Raw genomic sequence first — 13122 nt, forward strand, 5'->3', positions numbered from 1 at the left:
CCTTCTGGCTGTCTTTATTTGAGCGCAGATCCTCATGTAAATCTTTTGTGGGGGATCCAAGAGACCTCCATTCACTCAATGCAGACTCTCTCCCACCAGTAACAATTCAATTTGTGGTTCATTGTTAAGGTAGCCCCAGCAAGCTAATACTACTATATCAGTGGTTCCCAATCTTTTCACTACCAGGAACCCTTTTGCTCTTTGTCCTCCTGTGGACCCAATTCATTTATTTAACAAATATTTATTGAGCACCTACTATATACCAGGACCTCAATCTAGGCATTGGAGATACACAAAGTCACAAAGCAAAGTTCCCTCCTCTTGTGTTCGGCCAAGTATATTATGGCTTAGTTTAGTTTAGTAATAATTTGTATATTTTCTCACGAGATAACCAGGATTACCTCATCAATGTGATATAATTAGTGCCTAAAATCAAAGAAAGGTCATGTTCTAAGTAGCTGTTGATCCCTTATGGCAAGTAAATACATTGAATTTGTTACTTTTTTTTAAATATTGAAAATTATCCTCAGAAACCCCATTACTACAATTACGGATCCCTAGCGGTTCAAGGACTTCATTATAGGGTGATTAGCTAGAGCAGGAGTGGCAAACTTCTGCTGTAAAGGGCCAGATAGTAGACATTCTAGGCTTTGTGGACTATACAGTCTCTGTCACAACTACACAACATTGCCATTGTAGTGTGAAAGCAGGTACAGATGATACAAACTAATGAGCATGGCTGAGTTCCAATAAAATTTTATTTATGGACACTGAAATTTTAATTTCATGTGTGGCAAAATATTACTCTTCTTTTGATTTTTTTTTTTTAACCATTAAAAATGGAAAACCCTTTCTTAATTCACGAGCTATAGGAAAACAGGTGGCAGGCAGGCTGTATGTATTCACCCGGCTGGCCACAGTTTGCCAACCCCACAGTAAAATTCTAATTTTGCCCTAGTTCTGGAATTAGGTGATTCTTATCCCCCTAAGGGTCTAGATGAGGGCCGGAGAGGAATTAAGTTTGAACTCAAACCCAGGCTTCCTGCAGCCCAGTCCCCAGTGCTTAACACTGTTTTAAGCTGCCGTGTTTAGTCATGGTTTCACATGTGGTCTTTGTATCCATGTGGTGCAGAAAATAGATGTGTGGTCAGCGGCCCTTTCCAGGCGTTGACCATGTAAGGGTTGTCCTCTTATTAGCAGCCAGTGGCAACCTTATTTTGTCAAGGCTGACCCTAGGCTTACGGCACTGTTTTCGTTTATACCTTTCTCGGGTTGCACGGGCCCGGGAGGCCCATCTGTCCCTTACTATTTGAGTCCCTGTTGTCTCATTGGCAGCTTTCTGAGCAGCTGCAAAATGCTTTTAACTTGAAGTGGAAGTTGGGGTCACTGGCATCGTCAGGCCTGAACAGTCACTCTCAGCCAGGGCTCTCTCAGCTCTGACATTGACTAGCTTACGGACTCGGGTGAGTGCTGAACTAACTCCTCCCACTTTCCCATGGCTGGACTTTCACCGTTGGTAAGAATAAGGCATTTCTCAAGGGCTGGGGAATAATGTGCACACTGCTTATTTTGTGTTGTCTTCGGAAACTGCTTGGTTGCCTAGGACCACAATCCTCTCTCTGCCTGGTCGTCCTTCTTTGCGGGTCATCTGCTCCGGTAGCCTCGAAACCCCAGCTCGGCGACAGGGGTTCCCAGGGGGACCATTGGTGCTCAAGCGCGCTCAGGTGGCGGCGACACCGCCGCCCACCTCGGAGGACCATGCTGCGAGGCAAGTCTCGGCTCAACGTAGAGTGGCTGGGCTACTCGCCTGGCCTGCTCCTCGAGCGCAGACAGCTCTTGACAGGGCGCACGCCTCGGAACCCTGGCCGGTAAGTCACATGAGCGCCGCCGCCGGCGCAGCTAAACGTCACCAGGGCGCGCCGCACTTGCGCATTGCGGCCCGCCGCCCGGCATTGGCCGGTACTTCCGGCGCGGCACGCCTCTACCGGTCGCCTGCAGAGCGGACGGAGTGCGGTACGCGAGCCCAGCCCGCCTCCCAGCACTTGCTGCGGGCGCGGCTACACTATGGAGCGCCTTGATAAAGCGGCGCTGAATGCGCTGCAGCCGCCCGACTTCAGGTAGTCCGGAGCGGGGCCCAGGCCGGGTGGGGGTCCTGACCGCAAGACTGTCTGGCCCTGGCCTGGAATGGGGTGTAAAGGAAGGCTCGAGCCGAGCGGGCTGGCTTGCAGTGGGCGTGAGGTCTGGACCCTCGGGGCCGGGCTGCGGGGTGGGGGAGAAGGGAGGTAGGTTGGGGTCTGCAGCGTCTACACGCTCGGGAGCAGGGACCTGGGGTCAGAGGGGAGACGTCGGCGGGCCTTCAGCTCTTGCTTCTGTTCTAGCACTTCCTCTCGCTGTCGTCTGTTTTGCGATCTTGCTCTCTGCAATCTCTCCCCACTGCAGGGTGAGCTCCCTGAGGACAGAAACCCGGCCTTCTCCATCTACGTGTCCCCTACGGGGCCTGCATCGTTGGGGCTTAAGTGTTTGCTGTATCAATGAACGAAGGGAAGAGAGTAGGGGCTGCCCCTGGTTTGAGATAGCTTCACTTGGGGGAGTTAGTAGGATGGGGGTTGGTGGCTGAGTAGAATGGTTGTTCTGGCCCACTAGCCTAGCCAATGATACCTCGGTAGGCAAGAGGGTGGGGAGGGATTTAGCTGCCATTGGATGATGACCTACTGTGTGCCAGACTCAACTTAGGCTCTTTATTACATACGTCAGCAAAATTAAGAAAATGTTATTCTCCCCTTTATTTTTTTTAAAGAAGATGAAGTTAGGATAAGTGACTTGCCCAAGATCACACAGTTAGGCCACACAATTAGAAAGTGTTGAAGCTGGCATTTGACCAATCCCACTGATTCCAAAGCCCATGATCTTTGGAGCCCCGTGACCCTTTTCTCTCTCTTATGATGTCAACGTAGATGTTTTTTAAATTATTGTTTACTAGTGAGAATACCAAGAGATAATTTTGTCAAATACACTTAGAATACAGTGTAGCCCTCCTAGACTGATTCTAGTGTTTCCTAATGGGATTTACAGTGAAATCTACTTGCAGTGGCAGTCTTGCTTGCCACAGAAGGGAACCTGGTAAGCTGTATCTGCCTAGTGCTTGCTATGGAAGTTCGTATCAAGTGGGTAAACTCTAGGTGGTTTTAAGAGTCGGGGAACAGTAAGGTTCATCCTGAGTTATTTCTTTGTGTGAGGCCCACTTTAATTCTGGACTTTCCCATTCTTTATTTCTAACAAGTCCCTGTAACACCCAATGAGAGATACATGGAAGAGATCAGTTGAATGACATCAGTTGCTTTGTTTTAGTTTTTTTTTTTTTTTAAAAGATTTTATTTATTTATTTGACAGAGAAAGACACAGCGAGAGAGGGAACACAAACGGGGAGTGGGAGAGGGAGAAGCAGACTCCCCGCCGAGCAGGGAGCCCGATGCGGGGCTCGATCCCAGGACCCTGAGATCATGACCTGAGCTGAAGGCAGTCGCTTAACCAACTGAGCCACCCAGGCGCCCTTAGAATAATTCACCTGTTAAACCCAAGCTGACTTGTGCCGGCAGAACTGCCAGCTGCGGTGGGGGTGTGGCTGGAAGCCAGAGAGAAAATGTCCTGTAAACACTAGAAGAAGTTTGCTAGTTTTCAGAAGTTTGTGTGCTTAACTTTATACTTAGTCCCATATTTGTGAGGTCCTAACCCAGAATAAAAGTCAAATTTTGGGGTTTAGGTAAAAGAAGTGAAAAAGAGTTGAAACTATGAATGCCTGACATAGTGCGTGGGGCTAGAAATTAACATGTACAAAAGAAAAGATTATGTTTGAGTGGTGGGATTGTAAATGCTTTTGTTCGCCTTAACACATTTTTATGTGGTATTATATCATCTTTTCAATAATAATGTTTTCTGAAAGCCAGGTCAGATAGTAGATATTCAAGAGAGATGATCTGAAGAACAAAAGAACCAGTTAACACTCCCTTTCTCTAGATTCTCAAGCTTTGTTTCTTTATCAGGTTTGCTATCTTAACTTTGCATGCCTAAAACGCATACTTGAACTCACCATAGAAATACCCAGAAGGTCATATTTTTTGTTGGGATTCATGAAAGAAGTGGTCAAATACTGACATTGAATTTTTATAGACCTACTATAGAACTACTCATATTCTTCGTGAAAATTACCCAGTAAATTTCCCTAAAAGTTTACTACTAGGAAACAGTTTAAGGGAGCATAACTATATTAGATGAGGATTGTGTAGCTCAGCGATCACTGTAGGAGGATGTGTTAAAAGATGATCCGCTGAAGTAGGGGAAGAAAATATTAGAACTTCTACATGAATTTATTTTAACCTTATCCTTTTTAGTATCCAGTTTTGCATATGTTTTATATTTTAAGGAATGAATTGATAATGTGTGTGTAGCTGATCTGTTCAAAAAAACCAGTATGCCTATATATGGGGTTTGTGCTCAGAACTTATATTTAAGATGAATTAATAGTCAAAAAAAGTTTGTAGACCATTGTTTATAAACCATAAACTTGAGATGTTCCCTTCCTTTCTGAGCTGCCAGAAACCTCCTCGCCAATCATTTACACAGTTATAAGGACCCCCTTTGCCTGGATTTTCTAGGGCTCCAGAGAAATGTGCAGGACTATATAGGAAGCAAGCTGGCACATTAAGTGCTGTAATAACAGGTATGAGTTAAGTGTGATTGCATCCCAGAGCAATGAATCATTTCAGCTGGAGTGATCCGGAAAGGTGCCTAGGAGAGAGGCTCTTTTGAGGGGGACCTTGAAGGCTGGGCTGTCTCCTTCCTAAAGATACGGACAAAAACTGGAGCCTCTGAGGATTACCAGAAAGAGAATTAAATAAGTTCTAGTGTTGACAATAAGCATAAAGTGTGAGGTGTGTTAAGGTAGTCTGAGGATGGTTAGATTTAAGAGACAAAAAGGACCTTAAGCTAAATGATTAAAGCTATAGGGTTTACTGCGTTCACAGTGTAGGTACAGATGTGTCCAGGATCGCTGGAAACCTGTGGCTTCACTTTCACTAGTGCTGCTCATTTGTAGCAATGTGTAGGACAAATGCTGACACATATCCACTTGCTGAAAAGTCAGTGAAACAACGTTAAGGAACATTCTGAAAATGGGGAAATTATTTTTGTATATTAATCTGGAGTCCTTTTTTATGTGCACACATTTTTAACATAATTGGAATAGTATATGTCAGGGGTTGGTGAAGTTTTTCTGTAAAGGACCAGATAGTAAATATTTTAGGATTTGGGGGCCATATAGTTTGGCACCACTACTCACCTTGTCCTTTGTAGCTCCAAAGCCACCTTAGATGATACATAAACAAATGGGTGTGTCTTTGTTCCAGGTAAACTTTATTTATAGAACTAGGTATTGGGCCCTTAGGCCTTATTTTGCAGACCCCTGATAAACATAATACGATGTAGTTTGCCTTGTTCATTTGTCACACGAGGACTTTCTGAGTAGTGGTCAAAATTCTTTTTAATGGGTCCATATATTGATATACATCAATTGTGAAATTATTTTCTTACTATGGATATTTTTATTGTATCCAGTTTTGTTTGTGCTTTTATGTTAATCTTTTTTTATGTTAATCTTTGTATTAATGTTTTTAAGTAGCAGATTATCAGACTTGTTTTTCTTCAAGTATATAATTTGAAAAGCTTGATTGCATTCTTCAGAATGGTTTTATTGTATTCTGGAACAAAACTTTCTCCATTGGAATATTTCCTTGACTTTAAAATAACCTCTGGACAAATAGAGTTCACTAATAGAAGGTGTTTTGACGTTCAATTTTTAATGCATGTTACCTGAAGACCATCTAAGTTGTACAATAGCTATTTAATTACAAAGGAACTAAGTTTCCTTCAGCTGCATCCAAATTGTTCTAGACTGCTTTTTCTCTGGAGATTCTCATACCTTGTTTGTAGTGTATCCAGCTAGCCCTTGATAGGATGCTTTGTGAAGGAACATCATTAGTTGTTTACTGCCTCCATTATAAATTCTGTAATTAGGGTACACTTGGCGTAGCACTTTGGAGACTACAAACCACTTTCATACTTTGACGCTTCCTCACACTGGATCTGAATAACAGTCCCTTGGGTGTTCTGTAGGTCTTTAGGATCTTCTAGTTTTGAGTCTCTGTCTCTACTCTTCTTCCTCTGGCCACTGCTTCTGAGGCAGGGGCAGGGTTTCCAGCATCTTCTCTGTGGACACAAAACCAGTTGGAAATGGCTGTGCAGGTTCTGATTTTCTCTTTGTTTACTTTCTTCCAGAAATGAAAGTTCATTAGCATCTACCCTGAAGACGCTCCTGTTCTTCACAGCTCTAATGATCACTGTACCTATTGGGTTATATTTCACGACTAAATCTTATGTTTTTGAAGGTAATCCTCGATGATGATAAAACAAGACATTTTCCCCCTTAGTATATTTAAGATTCCATGTGTTTATGATCTCTTTATATCTGTAAGCTGGGTATTCTTAATTTGCTTCTTCCATCTATTTCTGTTTTGCTTTTCAAAAATCATGTTGTTCAAATGAATCTTCCTTCATGAAATTAACTTGTTCATCATTGAGTTATTTTAGCGTGACAGTGTATTTGTTGATGGTTTTCTGTGAAATAGCTTGCAAGTCCTTTCTTTTACTATACCTCTGACAGCAAGAGTTGGCTGACATGGGAGGAGGAGTTTGGGGCAATGTACCTTTGGTGGCAGACATTAGTAGAAAAAGAAAATAAAGTCCCCCTTTTTATGTTGAAGTCCGTAAGTGAAGTCATAATTACAGTTTTCACTCAGAATAATGTTCTTTGTGTATAGAAGGTATTCAGATCTTTAAATGAATACTTGATTTATCACCACCCAAAGCATTACTTTTTAATTGCCTGACTAGTTAAATAAATATATAGCTAATAAAAAGCAGTATGCTTTGTTTTTTGCACTTTGATAAATTTTGGAATAAAATGGAAACTTTTTTTCTCTTGATAGGCGCCTTTGGAATGTCCAATAGGGACAGCTATTTTTACGCTGCTATTGTTGCGGTGGTCGCCGTCCACGTGGTGTTGGCCCTCTTTGTTTATGTGGCCTGGAATGAAGGCTCACGACAGTGGCGTGAAGGCAAACAGGATTAAATTGAACATCACCTTTTGATAGCATTAAATTGATTTTTAAAAATGGTAAATGTGTCTGGGATATTGATGATTTCAATAAAGTTGAGAACATGTTAAAATCAATCTGAAGGAGTCACATTTGACTAGTGTAAATTTTGATCCTTCTAATACAATGATTTGTATCATCAGTTTTAACTATGAGCCTCTCATTTGCAGATGAGCATTTGGAAAAGTTAAGTTGGTCACAAATAAGTATGTTAACTTAGTTACACATTCTGGGAAGAATTTGATTATCTCATAACCAAAAATGTTTTACAGCATTTTGTCTTTTGCTTGGTTTTAAGGTTTACTTGTCTGGATATGTTAAGATGTACACAGTGAAGGAAATCTAAGCTGTTTTTCACTGGAACGCTTTCCTTACTATCATATGAAAGTCCTGGGTCATTGGATTTTAGGTTGTAAATTCCTGTGCAAAATTGCTTGAATTATGGATTTTGGACTTCATCTGAATGTCACTGAGAAATTTTGCGTAAAGTGTAATCCCTAGTCAATAGGAATCTTTTTCATTATATTATTTCATGGGAAGACTAGGCTGAATCACACCCATTCGTGTAAAAGGACTGGTTTATTGAAGGATCTAGGTAGCAAAGCAAAGAGGTAGCTACCTGGGCACTCAGCCTTTGCAGGCTACCCTGTGCTTTTAGGCTAACTTTTTAATGATCTGCTTTGCTCTGTCATTGAACAATGAAGTAATGCTTTCATTACGGGGTTTGTGTAAACTCCCTTTCAGTTTGTTTTTCCTACTTTTTAATAGTTATATGATAGGAATTTACATTTAAATATGTCCATTTTCACATATTTCCTGAAAGTTGATTATCTTTATCATCCAGGAAGTATTCTTGGGATTGGTAGTCAAGTCTTTTTCAATCACAGCTGTTATATATAGTTACATAATCCTGAGGTCCTATTTGATAGAAAAAGACCCTGTGGTTTTAGTTCAGTATCCTTAGTCTGTTCTTTCCAGCTAGTTGGTACTACTTGTGTGCAGTCTAAAAACACACCTGGATAAATGCATATTGAAACAGGAAGAGAATTTAAATTCCCTGTGATGTTGCCACCTAGAGATAAACACTCTTTTGGTTTATATCCCATGTGCATTTCCTAATGCTAGTTCAATACACTGAATGTTTGGTTTAAGCTCAAATTCTGCCTGTGTTACCTCATAGCTGTTTGCATTTTTTTTTCCCAGGTGAATGATTATTGGCCATTTTCTTGAAGAAGCACATTCTACCTTTACTCTTTTTTACTAGATAGATATCTCGTTGTTCCAATTTCTTGTTACTGGTAATTCCTAATACAGTGGCCCTTGCTGTTTTTGCCATTACTGATTTGTCTGTTCACCCCTGTTTTGGTTGTGCAGCTGGACTAAAGGAATAGGGAGATGGTTAGGCATAAAAGCTAAGGAGGCATTTGTGTTAATTGTTGAGAAAAAAATGAAAGATGACTATTGTAGGACAATTATTTTTGCTTATAGTTAAATGTCTACAGTTTAAATGTCTTTAAGCAGTTATTCTAAATGTAAAGTGTTTTCTTAAAGACTACAGTTTTAGTATAAAATTGTACAAATTTAATATAAAATTGTAGAATACCCCAGTTTAAGTCTGGGGTAAATGGTTGTCCCTTTAGATGCCTTGTTATACTTAGAACTTTTGTCCACCTAATTTCTTTTCTATAATGCCAAGGTTTTGTACTTTTGAGATCTCACGTTGTTTGTAAAATATGAATGTCCAATGTTAGATTATTTTGTTTGATTTCAGACGTTTGCTGAGTAGAAAATGATATGGGTGTTTTTCTGCAAGTATTTAAACCAGGGATTCATGCAAAAGCAGTTGTAATTTCCTCTTGGAAAAAGTACCAAGTGTTTGAAAGTTAGAATTGGATGCTAGGGTTGATATTTAGGATTGTTAAAATACAGGCTTGTTTTCAAACCAGTTAATTTTTTCCTGGAGTTTTAACTGCTAACTCACTACTTTGCTGCTGTTGAAATGACATACGGTATTTGACCTACAGATTTATTTTTCAAGATGTCTCACTGATTTCCTGTTGCACGATGTACATACTTCAGGATGTATAGAAAGGAAAGCTACAATTGAGCCCTTACATGTGTTTTAAGATAAGAATATGTTCACTATTGTTTGAAAATGGATTGTTAAGAATAACCTCAATTAGGAAGCGTAAACTTGAAGTGTCAGCACGAGCTACTGATAAACATATTACCTTCCCCACCTCACCTCCCATTTTGCACCCCGCCCCCCGCCAGAATATAATCTTTTCTTCCCTGTTGTGCTAGAAAATGAAGTGTGTTGTGGAATGCATCTGATGTTATTAGCTCTTCAAGTGGATAGATACTGTTTTACATGTAACAGCAGAATTCAGTTTTGAGTTGTTACTGAAGGAAGTTAAACATCTTTTAAAAAGACCTCCTGTTTCATGGAAATCTAACATATGCATTGTAATAATTAGGCTATTTTCATCATAAAAATCTCATCACCTTTGCCAAAAGAGGCAGCTAATTGACTTGTTTGATATTTATCTGCCATTTTCATGTAAATTTTATATATACAGCTAGAGTACCCGAGGAGACCAGTAAAAACAGTTAAGGTGTACCCAAGGAAAGATGGTAACCAAAGGTACATGAAACAAAGAAATATCTAGTGTGTATTTCTCATCTCTAGAGTTGATGTTCATTGTTTTATTTATGAACAAGTGAAGTCGTAGACCGTTGTTGGTTCAACAATGGCACAGAATTTGTCACTTGTCTGAGGTCAGCAGCAGATTTTCTCTGCTGTCAAGCAATGTGTGTCCTCCAACAGAGTAGTACAACTTTATTAGTTAAGATTCTACTTTTATATTTAAGTTCTGCAAGAGCTGAGCTGAAGCCACACAATGATAACTTGACAAGATTTCTTTTTTCTTTTTGCAGAAGGGAAAGGGTCACCTGAGAAATTATTTTCAGGGACTTTGGGAATCTAACAATAACTATTACATGTAATTTATGAGTAGTAAAATCCTTTATATATTCATTAAAATAGTCTGGAATTCCCCAGTTTACCATCACTCCTGGCCACACTTTCCTGTTTCATTGCTTCACGTTCTTGAGAGTAGTATCTGCATTCCTTTTAAGGTGTTCTATCAGTCATATTTGTCAGTTACACGGACTAGTCTTCCTTTTTCTCAAGTTCAGTGAAATCTCACTGGACAGTAATAATAGCAATAGCTAACAACATCTGCACAGCACCTTACAGTTTGCAAAGAACGTTCACATTCTTGTTTGAGTTTGGCATAGTGAACCTGTTACGAGATATCTCTTGACATCCTTGCTGAAGATGTTAGAATCTTTAACTCAGTAGAGTCATTGAGTTTGCTGTAGCCTTTGAATAGTGCCCTGACTAGGGCGGGGATTAGATGCGCTATTTTGAAAGCTCTGTGTAATGATCGAAATGGGGGGCTTGAGTTCTTTAGCCACTTGAATCAGATTTACTTTTGTAAGTGATACTTTTCTAACTGTTAACCTGGATGGATTTTGTATCCATTATATTCTAGCCTGTAATTTGTATAAATTTACCATCTGTTGTCATTAAAAAAGTGTTCGTAATGTGACTTCGATGTGTCCTGATTCAGTGAATAGTAAGTTTATTAACATCTTTGTTTTTTTTTAGCACTTACTTGCCTCTATTTATACCATATAAAATATATAGAGTTGTCAAGGGTAAGTTTTTATGCAATAATTGTAGACCAGAGGTGCTCAAACTGGTGGGGGCTCTGAGGGGTACTGAGACAGGAAGGGCTGGTTGTATCCCATCTGTGGTGGACCCATTAGAAGTGGTGTGGCAGTGAGGAAAGAAAGCAGCATCTTGTCCTGTGGCTTTTTAAAGAACATTCATTTGAGAGTGAATGGGCTTCAAATACTGCTAAAGGAGTAATACTTGTGGCTAAGTAATTAAGTATGGGGGTAGTCAATTCCTTGCCCTGTCCAGCATGCCACCCCCTTCCTTGTGCCAGTTGCCTTTGTCTGTGGCCGTCTAGCCACCTTTTGATTGTACTCCAGCTCCTTTCCGTGCTTCTAAGGGCTCTAGCTAGTTCTTAATAAATACTATCCTCCTCTAAGAAAGATTTGAGACATCTTAGTATCAAGATACACAGATTATGTACAATCGTATTTATATACAAAGGTACAGATTATAAGATGTCCAGGGAACTCTGGACACATGTAATGGCATTGCAGAAACCACTGGAATTACGTTACAGGATTTCCTGCCCAGACCTACTGAGTCCGAGCCTCTGGGGGTGGGGCCTGGAATGGAAATACTTGTCTGTAACAGGCCATATCTGATGAAGCCAGTTTGAGAACTGCTGCTCGAGATTGGGAATTGTTAATGTATGTTTTTAATGCTGGACTTGAAGATGTTTATATAAAGCAGGCCTGAAATAGGTACTTTATTAAGCAAAGGTAGAGTCCTGCCCAATGCTATGTATTGAAGGCTCAGCTTAAAATCGGGAGAGCTTGCTTGGCTACCCGACCATCATGTTGACTTTGCTGCTGCTGTTCTGCTGATGCCTTCCTCTTACTGTTGGCCTTGAAGAGAGGGGAAAAGCTAGCCCAGGCATTTAGAGAATCTGGTTTCAAAAGCAAAGGAACTAACGGAGAAGACTGGAAATGGTTTCCTAGGCATATCTGCTCTATGAATAGTATGACGCCCCGCCCCCAAATACTTTTCCTGTCACTGCTTGCATCTTCCCGCTTCATTTCCTGTACACCCTGCTGTTTTGCCCATGCTCATTCCCACCTCACAGCTTTATACTGGCTGTTCCCTCCGCCCAGGACCCTCTCCCCCAGCTCCTCCCAGGGCTGGCTCTTTCTCACCCTTTAGGTCTCAACTCTCCTGTTGCCTCTCAGAAAGGCCTGCCCCGTCGCTCTCACAACACCTAATACTGGATGGTTGACCTCCCTCCGCTATACCGTGTGCTTCAGTATGCCACTGAATCCCCAGTGCCTCACACTTGCTGTAGTATGGGTGTTCTTGGCCAACTGGACGTACCAGAAACCACGGTTCAAACTGGCTTAAACAATGGAAGAGGTCAGAGATGGGGCCAATCCATCTGCACAGTTTAGAGTTCCTGCTCCATTTCTCGGATTCTCTCTGCATGTCCTTCTCAGTGTGTTGGTGACAACCTCAGGCTTCCCTGTCTCATGATAACAAAATGGCCGCAGCCATTCGGGGGCTTCATCTGTACACCACAGATAGTCATCAAACCATTCAACAAACACCCTGAGCTTCACTCTGGACTAAATCAGGTTACATACCTACCTGTGAAACAATCACCTTGGCCAGGCAATGCCAAGCATTGGTGGGTTTATGCCTGGACAAGTGCCCAGTTCCAAACCAATCATTCGGTTAACTCAGGCCACTCAGTGACCGCCCCTGAGGAAGGGGTTTGATGCTGGTGAGGCTCCTAGCATGTTCGCTGCAGGGCTTAACAGATTTGTTAAGTGGAAATGGCAATATGCAGTGTATACACATGTGTGTAGATATGGATATGGATGTAGATAGGGATATAGACATGAATACAGGGATGGGAGTCATGCACTTTGGAGCATGGAACCAATGTCAGTGTCAGGACAGGGCAGGACCTGGTGTGGGGCCATCCTTCAGAGGACCTTACAGCTGCATGAGGGCTGGGCCCCTAGTCAGGGGCAAGATACCAGCAGAGTCCCTCTGTACCGAATTTGTCAGTTCTGACTTAGGAAGAAAACTGAAATAGTTGGAGAGTCATCAAAATCTTTCTCCTATCTGTATCTGTGCTTTTCTGTTTGCAGGACTCTGCACTCTGCTCTGAAATCCTAAAACATCCCCTCCCGCCCCCAGCCCTCCCCACAGCATCCGTAGTTCTTTATAAAC

At 41.4% G+C, this 13122-nt stretch overlaps 1 protein-coding gene across 2 annotated transcripts; it reads left to right on the forward strand.

The window, feature by feature from the left end:
- Positions 1–1375: 1375 nt before the first annotated feature.
- VMA21 (vacuolar ATPase assembly factor VMA21) lies at positions 1376–10822 on the forward strand. Of its 2 annotated transcripts, XM_045883697.3 has the most exons (4): positions 1376–1463; positions 1604–1868; positions 6331–6440; positions 7041–10822. In XM_045883697.3, exons 2-4 carry the CDS (start codon positions 1759–1761, stop codon positions 7181–7183), a joined length of 363 nt encoding a protein of 120 aa, XP_045739653.1. In that variant the 5' UTR covers positions 1376–1463; positions 1604–1758; the 3' UTR covers positions 7184–10822. The 2 variants fall into 2 exon arrangements, with proteins under 2 accessions (XP_045739653.1, XP_045739663.1); XM_045883707.3 differs by lacking the exons at positions 1376–1463; positions 1604–1868 and adding an exon at positions 1942–2117.
- The last annotated feature ends 2300 nt before the right edge of the window (positions 10823–13122 follow it).

Source organism: Mirounga angustirostris, unplaced genomic scaffold (assembly GCF_029215605.1).
Source record: "Mirounga angustirostris isolate CCGP_5_RB_7025 unplaced genomic scaffold, mMirAng1.0.hap1 SCAF_11, whole genome shotgun sequence".
Lineage (NCBI taxonomy): Eukaryota > Metazoa > Chordata > Mammalia > Carnivora > Phocidae > Mirounga > Mirounga angustirostris.